The sequence below is a fragment of the Erpetoichthys calabaricus genome, chromosome 15 (assembly GCF_900747795.2).
Source record: "Erpetoichthys calabaricus chromosome 15, fErpCal1.3, whole genome shotgun sequence".
NCBI classification, from domain to species: domain Eukaryota; kingdom Metazoa; phylum Chordata; class Cladistia; order Polypteriformes; family Polypteridae; genus Erpetoichthys; species Erpetoichthys calabaricus.
Genome location: NC_041408.2, coordinates 95,400,527 through 95,412,546, shown reverse-complemented (window position 1 = coordinate 95,412,546; position 12,020 = coordinate 95,400,527). Strand labels below are relative to the sequence as shown.

Below are 12,020 nucleotides of genomic sequence, written 5' to 3'. Positions count from 1 at the left end.
TATTTACGTTCCATCTGCTCATCGCTGTGCTCTGAACTGTTCTGTTGTAAGGCGCTATAAAAAAACAGGGTGGCATGGTGGTTAGTGCTGCCAGCTCCAGGGTATGGGCTCAGATGTTGGCTTGGCTTCTGCCTGTGTGGGCATTGCTCCTGGTATCCCAATGGCATGAAGATAAGGGGACTTTGGGCTCTGAGTTGGCCTGTTGAAGGTTGGCATCCTCTACAGGAGCGGCTCCTGCCCTGCACCAGTGCTGTCAGGGTGGGCTCTGGCTGCAACTTGAAATGAATTGGGATCAGTGTGTGGATGGTGAATTGAAAAGACGGTGGCACTGGGCATTGTGATCGACTGGCACCCCGTCCAGTCCTGCCTTGTGTCTGATGCTGTTGGGACTTGACCAACACGGACTACGAGGGTAGAAATGATGGGCAATTGCCTGTCCTGGAGGGGGCACGAGCCTCTGTAAAATTCCAGAATGGCGCTAAAGGGGTCTTTCATCAGCCCCCTGCCATCTCCCGCAGTGTGTGCCCTGCCACAGCCAAACGCCTTTCGATGGATTTTTACTCAAAATGATCACAAAGGGGGTCCTGTGGAATGGCGTGTCGGTGGGCTCTTATGATGTGAGACGACAGGAAGTCTCAGGGGTCCGGGGGGGGGGTCCGGGGGGGGGGGGGGGGTGACCGTCCGCAGCACCGGAAACCGAAAAACAAAAAGCGCAAACGTCCCGAAGGCGCGTCAAGAACGAGACCGAAGCGGAGGTCCTGATTAAGACCCCCACAGAGCCCTTAGCTGCCTACTTTTAACAACGTAGCGCGCGCGCGCACGCGAGAGGGAGACCACCCGGCCGTTTCCCAGCAGTGCTTTCGGCGCGCGGGTTTGGGGGTCGGATTGGACCACTGGGCGCTCCGGCCGCTCCATCGTTTATCGTCGTATGTCCTGAACCTCGAGGGTCTCCCCTGCGGGGTCTCACTGGCAGGCATTTGCGTATTGTGCAGTGCGATGTCCGATGTGATGGCTCCCCCTTTTAGAGAGGGCGCTATACCGCTGTACTTTAAGATGGGACAGCGAGGCTATCGTGGGGGTCCCAGTGCCGCGCATACTCTGCGGTACCCCCCGCCGGACTCGGCTGTGCTGAATTCGAGTTCACCTCCCGCTCCTTCTGCACTTTCTCCGCTCCTCGTCGTCTCTGCCATCATTTAAAGTGTCCCCAGGGCAGGGAGCGCCGTCTCTCTTTGTGACACCACTGGGCCAGGGGGCTTTAACAGTTTGGGGGGGGGGGGGGGGGTCGACTTTATTAAAAGTGAATTCTCAACAGACGAGGAAACAGAAACAGAAAGTCGCCGTAGAGAACGCAGCGCCCGTGGAGGAAGAGAGCAAAGCACCGAATATCTCGTCACGCCGCACCTTCTAAGCCCACTTAAGGAGGGCCACGAGGGGGGCTGCAGCCTGTCCCGGCCAGCATGGGCGCCAAGTCAGGACGGCAAGCCTTAAATAAGTAAGCAAATGAAGCTTCGCGACATCTGAACTGTGAGCAGAGGTAATGGCGGGGGGCTTTGATTTTGAATGATCTCTTCATTCATTCAGGGACTCGGCAGGCGACGTCAAAGACGCACTGAAGGGAAAGCGTCAACGCCGTGTGGGCGGGCTCTAGCCAGATGCCTGTTGTGATTGGTGAATAGTCGGTGGCGGAGACGCCCACCATCCCCATCTCTTCACGTGTCGGTGAGCCGCGGGACACCCAAGTGCTGCGCTAAGTGCGCGTCCACGGAGGACACGGGTGCAAGAAAACGGCCAAAGATTTACGTGCGATCCGCCAATCAAAACACGCAGCTCGCTACAGCCCGCCCTCTCGACTTTGATGGGTGCAAATGACAGCTTCAGCATTTCTGTCGCGTGCGGAGGCCCAGAAATAAATCAATGAGGGGATCATTAGAAAGAAAGAAAGAAAGAAAGAAAGAAAGAAAGAAAGAAAGAAAGAAAGAAAGAAAGAAAGCAGCGCAGCCCGCCCTTCGCGACACGCGTCATGCGCGTTTATTTATTTATTTCTGGTCGCCGCTCGCCTTCGCGTGGCTCTCTGTAAAGCACTTTGTCACATGTCTTCTTGAAAAGCGCCTTATAAGTGCAATGTCCCGACTGTCACCCTCTGCGTATTTGTTTTCTTTTGTTTGACAAAACCAGAAAGCCCGCACGGCCGAGGGGCTCAGGGAACCAAAGACCCCCGAATCACCTGCTCTGTGCAGACCATTAAAATGACGGAGGAGGACACCCCTTGCAGGTCACAATGCCGCCCCCTGTCTGCCCCTCACACGTCACAGAGAAAGATCCCACCGCCCATGCCCCCCCACGCCCGACGGGACAAAAAACACAACGGCAGACAACAAAGCAGTAAACTCGCCCCCCGAGGACGTGAGTTCAACAGACCTGACAAGTGAAGTGCCACAGAAGTTCAAAGTGCGAAGAGAGAAAGCCCCCCGCGCTATCGGGCAGACCCCATTGTTTGGGGATTTTGAACCCCCCTCAGTGTTTAGTGGGACAGTTCACTAATACCTTGTGGCCCAACATGGCGCCTCAGGAGGACGATGAGCTTCTGTCCTGAGCTCCTGCTGTCTTGAAGGTGTTTGCCCACCAAGGGGCTCACGGCTTCCCCAGTGATGTCGCCATGCCCTGCTGCCCAGCTGGCGGTCCAGATTCCTGCCCGTTTCCACTGCAGACGTCACGTCTTGTTTGCTTCCTGTTGCCTAATAACTGCTTCGTATGACTTGTAATTTGTGTGTCTGTTGAGCCCAAGGGGGGTGGTGCCCCCCCCCCTGCATGCTGCTGCTCACTTGAGGTCCACCGCAGGACCCAGCAGACCTCGGTGGGTGGGCCTTCTACTCTTGTTGCTCATCTTTGTTTGGTTTCCATGTCCTGGGCTTTGGACTTCCGTTTGCAGGCAGCGTTTGAAATGGGAATGCGTGGAGCCCACCTGCCCAGGTTTGTCTGAAACCTTAAAGTGCCCCAAAGGTGCCAGTCAAGTCCAAGACCAGCCTGTTGGCGCTGTCACCCATCCCTAGCAGCCCGAGAAAGGCCTAAGGGTCTGGAAATCAGCTGAAGCCACCCTGAGGCTTAAGGCCTTCACCGTGGGGAGAGGGGAGTCGGGAAATGCCAGGCCCACCAGAACAAAAACTGGCATCAGAGGACATGCCAAGCATTCCAAGAACTCTTAATGATGACTCACAAAATCGGAAAATCAGAAGACGAAAGAAAGAAAGAAAGAAAGGAAGAAAGAAAGAAAGAAAGAAAGAAAGAAAGAAAGAAAGTCAAAAACCAGCGTGTGAGCGGGTACCCCTGAGGGCACTGAACGCCGATGTAGAGGGCCAACTGAGGAATAAGATAAGGGAGGGACGGAGGCGAGTGGGCGCTTGTCATGTGCTCTTGTCACCTGACTTCCTCGTTGCTGTCAGTTGTGGGAGGCTGCGTGACGGTGCCAGCCGCCCTGCTGGATCTTTTGTGCCCGTTTCTTCATTTTTGTTTGCATGTCTGCCGTCGTGTGACAACAAGGAACTGATGCTTTCACATTTTCTTTAATACTTCACCCCTAGCAAAGGGGCGCAGCGGCCCCCTCACGTCATGAAGGCCACCAAAAGCAGACGTGAAGTGCAGACAGAAGAGCGATGGGGGGTCGACGGGGGGGGGGGGCAGGAAGAAACTACAAAGAGGGCATCAAGAGTGGCGGCGGCGGAAACCCAAACTCAGAAATGAGAGACTGGGGGGAGGGGGGCGTTCAATTAAGACCCAGTGTGTCACGTGATGATTGGGTCACATGGCCGGCAACTGGCATAGCAACCACAAACAAACCGTGCGTCGCTTCGCTGCTTTGCTTTCATTCGCTGAGTTTGGCATCTGATGGCGTGTCAGGTCATGTGACACGGGGACCCCGTTCTTGTGCCCATTCATTTTGTTTTAAGGTGGCCCACCTCTAAGGGTCACCTGGCCACACTAACAGAAGTGACGCTGGCCGTCCTCGGCTAATGGCAGCCACGTGAGGAGGAAGACGAGACTTGGCGTAAGAGATGGAAGTCTGCACCTTGATGGCTTTTCTCAGAGTAATTAAACTCGGTGGTCTCGGAGGCTTAATGACAAACCCGACGTCAGCAGATGAAGACAACTTTCAAGTCACGTCCTCCTGAGGCGAGAAGATGCAAAAAGAAAAAGAGGAGAAAAGCGTTTTGTGAGAGGCGTCCCCCCGGTGTGACACGTCCAGCGCGTCGAGCTTCTGTCTGATAGATGGGGGGGGGGGCTTGGGGGTGGTCGTAGGATTCATTCTAAAAAAAGTGGGTCCCCGTCCCATAACTGAAGAGACCCCTGGCACCAGTGGAGCTGAGGGGTGAGGACGTCACCAGCAGAGACCCCAAAGGTGACCCTGCAGCCACAAGTACATGACGTGCATCTGTCAGACCCCTAAACCGGTTTCCATGGAGGCAAACGAGCACCAGAGAAAGAGCAGGGGGCGCTAAGGGCAATTCGGTGGACTCAGGACCACCGACAGCGAGCCACGAGGACAGCCTGAAGGAGCTGAACCCTCATTGGCATGGCGTCTTCATGGACCCCGAGCCTTGGGTTCAAGTGAAGGTGGTCTGCGTGGAAAGACATGCAGGGTAGGAGGGCTGGTGACACTCAATTGGCACCAGTGTGTGTGTGCCCAGTGATGGACTGGCACCCTGCCCAGGGTTTACTCCTGCCTTGTGCCCTGTGCTCTTCCGGGACTGACCAATGCTGTGTGTGGCTGAGCCCCCGTCCCCCCTTCGTGATGAGCCCCTTCATATTTAAAGAATTTCAAACGGGCACGGGGACTGTCCAGCTCTGGTCACACAACTTGGAGTCCCCTCACTGTCAGTGAACGTTGTTGCCAGCCCCCCTGGACCACCGAGCCACCCGTCCTGTATGCCCCTGCTGATGCCCTCAGGTCTCCATCCCAGGTCCTGTTTGTCACACTTTATGATTTTCTTCATTCCAATGTCACACAGATGCCCCTCATGCACGTCACCCACTACAGGATGAGTGTGTATTCCGCGGGGGGGCAAATTTTTAATTATAAAGTCAAATGCCCCGCAATTTGAATGCATCAGATGTGTTTGTCACTGAGTCTGCGTCTCTGCTCCATTGTGGCCATCAGAACGTGTCCACACACATGGGGGGGGGGGGGCTCACCTTGGTGGCTGGTCATTGTTGGGGTCCATCAGTCTGGCGGGGGTTTCAGATGGAGGTCCAGATTTGAAAGTGCGTTTTGTAAACGTCAGACACGCTTGCTTTCGCTATGTGGGGCTCCTCAAGCTGCTTAGTCACAGACAGGAGATGGCAGCCTGGCATAACATTCACGGGTGCTGGGGGTCCTGGGTAACGGCCTTGAAGGTGCCAGTCGTCCCACATTTGTTTCAAATGACATACGCATTAGCAGACTCTGTTAACTCCACCCCTTCTGAAAGGTGTCATGGCAGGGGGCTCCACGGACAGGGCATCGGCGGCATATATGCTGGCAGACGTGGCTACCACAGCAGACGACTGAGCACATTGAAATACCCGACCCTCCCACCAGGGGGCGTCCCTCTTCATGATGACCTCTACTGGCCGTCTGTCTGGACAGTGACACTCACTGACCCTGGGGACTCGTGAGGTGACCGTGCCATCTGTCCTCCCACTGCTGAGTGGTCATTTAACTGATTTCTAAATCTCAGTGGACCCCCAGCAACACAGGGGCTCTCTGAGAAGGTCCAGTCATTTGGGTGGCCAGCGCTCCCAACGTTAAACTCTAAACCTGACCGATGGCTAAGTGGACTGTCACTCGTCCCACCAGGGCACTCGGGGTCGGCGACAAGACCACCAACATCCAGGAGGACGAGGAGCTCAAAGGTGGAATGCGAGAGCGATGAGCAGCGCGGCTGGAAATGGCGGCCTGGGCTGATTTATTCGTTTTAGGACCCTTCATGATTCTATTGGTAAAGGCAGAGGTTCTGCTCAGGTGGCCACTGGTGGGGGGCCGGGGGGATTCTGGCGAAACTAAATGTAGGGTGAGGGGGGCACCGGCCCAACACAGATGTGTTTGGGTCATTGACATGTGACAGCCAAAAAGGTCAGAAGTTAGTGAAGACCACCGAGCTTTAAGATTGTCAGGACAGACCTGGCAGCGACTCCTGGCTTCACGTCACATGAGAAGAATGTCCCACCGTGACCGGGCGGATTGTCCTACCATCTTCAACCTGATTCTCTGGACAAAGCTGGGGGGCACATGATGATTTGTAACTGGGGCACCAAACTGGGCATGAACTGCAATGACCCAGGTGACCAATGTGCCACCATGCCACCCCCAAGGGACAGCCCTAAAAGTGACAGGCGAGCACAACTGCAGCTTGGTACTGAGGACCTCTCAGCATTTGGAGTCCGACCCCCCATCTGCTTCTATTCCACGGTGTGCCCGACGTGTGAGGGGGTCCCATTGGCTTCTGAGGAACCGCTGCTGTGTGTCTTGTCCTTACGGCTTTGGAGGGGCTTCTCGGCTCTGTGGGGGGCTTCTCGTTCCCCTCACTGCCGCATCATTTGATTTGATTTCCCACTCAGTGCTCGCTAACTGATTTCACTGATGGCGGGTCAAGGACAACAGAGGCTTCTGACCTGAGACAAGCGGGTGGGGGCACAGCGTGACAGGATGGTTCACTCTCTTATGCTGCCAGTCAATGCCAGTGGGTGGCAGGTGTGTGCCAGCCTGGCTCTTCTTCTTCCTACTTACATGTCACTTCTTTTGAAATTTAAGGGCTGCCCTTGTTGGCACCATGGGCACAAAGGGCCAGCAGGCGGGTACCAGTCCAGTGCTGGCCTTGTCACTGATGACTCTGTGGCTTGAGGAGGGTCAGGGCTCATCTGATTGGCCTTTCATTGTCACCGTCTCCCCTCTTGCCAATGGTGTCTGTCATCGGCCCCTCCACGCACTTGCAGACCCCAGCACTGATGGACGTTTTGACAGAAGTCCCCCCATCACAACTCCAGCAGTGGCAGCTCAGTCGGCCCACCGTCCTCATCTGGGGTCCGCTCCGCTTCTTTCTCGGTATTCGGATGTTTCCATTTTGATTTCTTCTGGTTGTCCGTCTCGGTTGACATTTTCTTTGTTTTCTCTTCTTTTGTTGCAGTGAAAAAGGCCATCGAGCTCAAGTCCCGAGGGGTCAAGATGCTCCCGAATAAGGACAGCAACCACAAGAGCAGCGTCTGTAAGTCTCCGGCCCCCCGGGACCACCTCGGCTCTCCTCATTCCTGTTTTGTTTTCCTTGGCTTTTCCCTTCCCAATTTTCCAAAGAGGACACTTGTCATTTGTCACTTTCCGGGTCACTTTCTGAGGTTCTTGTTGCGGCCCCCACTGTTGCTGTGCTACGCCAGTCGACCCCCTTTAGGCTTTGGTCTCTTCACCTTTAAAACCAAATCCTCTACTGGAGGGACAGGCAGAGGTGAAAGAAAAGCCCTGGAATTGTCACTCAGTCAGCCATCGCCCAAGAGCTCTTCTTCATCTTCCTCTTCCTCTTCATTTTCAAATTGTTTTCCGTATTCCTTCAAGTTCTTTTTTTCTTTATCCCTGGAAACATCAAAAGAGCCAAACCAGGAGGAATCTGAAAGTCTCGGAGCAGCCGAAGGAAAGTTGGCCGTCATCAGGGGGTGCTTGGGAGGGGCCGAGTGATCAGACAGCTGGCAGTGCCAGGGGGTGGAAAGTGGCTTTGGGGTCCTGCATTGGAATGAAACATTCAGTATAAGTAGAGAGGTGAACGGCGCTATATAACAGATGGACGGACAGACAGACAGACAGACGGAGAGGTGAATGGCGCTATATAACAGAGGGACAGACAGACAGACAGACAGACAGAGAGAGAGGTGAACGGCGCTATATAACAGATGGACAGAGAGACAGACAGACAGATGGAGAGGTGAATGGCGCTATATAACAGAGGGACAGACAGACAGACAGACAGACAGACAGACAGACGGAGAGGTGAACGGCGCTATATAACAGAGGGACAGCTGCCTGATAGACTGACAGATCAATTAAAGGCAGTGTGCAGCAGATAGATATGAAAGGTGCTATATAGTCGAGATGACATCCTGGACACACGGCTGTGACGTGACGGTGGCCTTTTGGTGGCTCCATTCGTCGCCGATGTGACAGGCTGCTGTTTTATTTCTTTTTCTTTTTTTTTTATCATTTCAAACCGACGCCACGCATGAAGAATTTCTCCAGCGCGTAATGACGGGCATCTCTCGGGAGTGCGCGGCCCATGTTACGAATGCCCCCAATAATGTCACCTCAGCCCGAGCAGCAGAGCATTAAGAGTGACATGAAAAAAGTGGATGTGACACTAACGGCTTGTACTGTACCCCCGGGACTTGCTTGGCGGTTTGTTGCCAGGCTGCGCCGCTGGATGCCACACTTTGGGGGGCTGTGCATCGTTAATGCCAAATGTGACACACACAGGGCAGGTCGATGGAAGTCAGGATGATCAGTTGCCCTGTCACCGACGTCCTGACTCTTGTGTCACCTCTGAGTGCCATGCGGAGGTCATGTGGACACATAAGGGAGCTTCTCAGACTCCCACAAAGATTCTTCTTGGATGCCTTGAGCCCACTAAGAACATTTGTGGGGTGGGGGGGCGATGATGACATCTGAAGAAGCTACGGAGGCCACTGTACCGCTTATCTGAGGAGTTGCACATCACCGCCCACTGCTGGAGATGTATGGCAGGGCCCCACTTGCTCCGTCACTTGTGTTTGTGTGACAGTGACAGTGGGGCTCTCTCACGTCACCACTGAGGTGCACACAGTGACTGACCAAACCCTGCAGGATGCTGTGTCCAAAAACCAAGGAGCTGGAGATCCACCTGACGATTGAGAGGTGAGCTACACGAGGACATCCCTCAGTGGACAGTAAGGTGTCACCCGTGTCTGGCTGCTCTGCTCCATAAGGTCATCTCTGATGGCTGCTTTGTATCCCAACACTTGGATTTGGCTGAGCGACGAGCACCGCAGAGCCGCTTGAACCCACGGCTGGCAGCAGTGTGCAGCTGCCAACAGCCCCATGCCAGTGCGCGTGATGAACGACTCTGAAGGTCAAGTCCTTTAAACTCACAGCACACTTCAGAAAACCAGGAGTCCTGATTGGCCCATCCTGGCCATCTGCAGGGATGTGGGACGAGAAATGGTGGAAAACCCCCAGAATAAGCGGCATCACAAGGGAGGGATGAGCAAAGGGAGAACATCCAAGAGGTGCCAAGGGCCAAGAATACCCACCATGGCTAACGGTGAACTTGACTGGTAACACACAGACACACCAGCACAGCTCCTGGTCTCCTTGAACCCTGAGCACTCAGTCCTCCTTAAAGGCGCAGGTATCTCACCCAGTGGGTGACTGCACAGTTCTACCACCCTGTCCTCTCCCGCTTCACCACAACTTCCCGCCTGGTGACCCTTTAGCATCATGCGCCAACTTGGAGGTCTTGGAATCCCGTGCTAGCCCACCAGGGTCTCAGTCTCATCCTTTCAGCACTGATCGGCAGTCACACTCTGCTGGGTCCTGTCAGGTGGGCTGCCCTCTGGCATCCTTCCCAGACTCCCCCAGACTAGCACTCTCTTCTGTTTCATCTCTTTGACAGTGGTGCCCCATTTACTGCCCTCCTTAGGCACCACTTTTGATAATGACTGACCCCTTCCTTCTCCCCGCAGCAGTCCTTCCTATATGACCCTGCTACTCTCAGTCTGCCAGGGACTCTTTGGGTCTTGGACTGCCTTGTGCCACCTGGGTATCTGGGCACTGCCTGCCCATCTCTGATCGGGAATAAGTGCAGATGCGTTATTAAGTGTAAGATGGCATTCGAGTTCCTGATGTCACATGTGAAATACATATGAGTGTGTGGGCACGGAAGGTCTCGGGCCTGGGGGACAGGACAGGGACAAGAAGTACATCAGAACTGTCTGCCTGGCTTGTGCCATCACCAATGAAGAAGCTCAGACCGCTGTGGAGTGTAAACCAGGAGAAGTGCCCCTTATCTGTACACTTAATGGTCTCTGATCTGAAGCAGAAATTCTGTCTACTGCTGATGTGTGGCACTCAAGCCCATGGAAAGAACCCTCAAGCTTTAACACGCACCACTGAGGCCTCATCTGAAGGTCGGTGGGCACCTTTGGGGGTCCAAATTACAAAAAGAGAGAAGGACTGGAGAAGGACGAGGAGGGCGGCTGGGCTGATTCAGGACCACGGAGAGCAACTAAAGCGTGAAGAGTGAACTCAGCACCATGGAGAGCGGAGAAGAGCGGAGAAGAGCCAGCCGCTCGATTCAGGACCACGGAGAGCAACGAGGAGGCGCAAAGGCTGAAAGACGCAAACCGAGCGGCGACTGAGAGCAGCAGGGCAGAAGTGGGACTTGAGACCCCCAGCTGTAAAGGCGCTTTATCACAAGAGCTGTAGAAAAGCTGGACATGATGACGCTATGCCAATGATGATATGTTTTGGGTGGCTGTGCCCAACAAGTTCTTGTCAAAGTTAAAAGCAGCCTAACGGTCTCGTCTCGTTGACCCCTCTAAGCTCAGCTGGCGTCTTTGAATTCCCAGTTGGATTTTTCCGGAATCTTCACCATGTGATGAAGAAGCTCTCAGGAGTGTCTGAGCGAGTGACCCGGTCAACTGTCAAACGGATCATGTAGAATGCTGGCAGGTGAAGAGAGCCGCTGAGGCTGGAATCCCCCCAGAGACCTCCGGCAGCCCAGCCTCTGAAATGAGGAGACCATGCAATAAAAGTGAGACATCCTCTCAGGCTGGAGTGTCAAAGCATGGGTTCAAGTCCATTCCAGACGACTGCACAGAGGCATGAGGCAGCCAACCACAAACGACTAGGAAAGAGATGGAGAAGCAGCAAACCACCGGGGACAAAGGACAACACCCAGGAGATGAACGTTTACTGAAATGACATGCAATGGGCAGAAGGAGAAGGCCAAAATAATTCAAGAAAACCCAAATGGCAGGTCAAAAATGAATGTCAAAGTAAACCGAGCAAGAAGGACGGGAGAAGCATTTAGAAAAATCAGCATCTGCTGGAATAAATCTACATTCGAGGGTGGCACCAACTTGCAAAGTGTCACATAGCACATCATGGATGTGGGCCACCATGAAGGACAAAAGAGAAAACAACAGGTGATCAAAAATAAGCTGAAGCTGGTGAGAAAAAGGCGCTTTATAATACAAGAAATTAAGAGAACCAGCAGGACCTCAAATAGCAGACGCTGGCCGGCCCTCGAGGTCTGGCAACCTTGGACAACCTGGGAGCGCGACGTGGCCTCCGTGTCACGTGAAGGACAAAGCAGTGCGAGAGATTCAGGACCAAGGAGAGCAGATTACTGCTCTAAAAGACAAGGCAGTGCTAGAGGACCAGCCGGGCTGATTCAGGACCACGGAGAGCGAGAGAGGAGGTCTGAATAGAGGCCGAGTCATCTCGGCACCACGGAGAGCGGCTCACCAACCTCCACAGTTCCAGCAGATGGGAGACGTCGAAAGGACCTGATTGAGGTGTCGCTGAGAGCTGGCAGAGGTGGACTCCAGCCGCTTGGTTATGTCGAGTTCTTCAATGCTGACACAAGGAAACAGGCAGACACGGTTTGCTTCACACACATTGGCAGGGGTGCTGACAGGAACCCCCTGAGGACCTTCAGGTCTCACCCCAGGGATACTTGGACGAAATGTGGCTTAAGTGTGTCAGCTGAAGTCTGGCCGTGACATTGTTAGCGGCCTCATGAATGAGCAGATGCCCACCAGTGAGACAGATGTCCCCGGGTCAGTTTAATGAGGGGGCTTACACGGTCCCCCCCTCAAAGCGGTCACTTCTCACCACTGGACAATCATCAGTGTCCATTTGAAGGACTTGTCTCTTGCATGAGTCTAAGGGATGGATGTTGTGAACTGACCCCTCCAGTCGTTGAGGGTGAGGGTCCCTTGGGGTGGCTTTGAAGCCCTCGGCCAGTCAG

At 54.2% G+C, this 12,020-nt stretch overlaps 1 protein-coding gene across 1 annotated transcript in view; it reads left to right on the top strand.

The window, feature by feature from the left end:
- Positions 1 to 12,020, top strand: part of LOC114665777 (CUB and sushi domain-containing protein 1-like) — a 299,098-nt gene that overhangs the window by 138,100 nt on the left and 148,978 nt on the right. Inside the window, exon 7 of the mRNA XM_051919387.1 lies at positions 7,158 to 7,235. Within this exon, the coding sequence (XP_051775347.1) occupies positions 7,158 to 7,235 (78 nt within the window). The remainder of the gene's footprint in view (positions 1 to 7,157; positions 7,236 to 12,020) is intronic.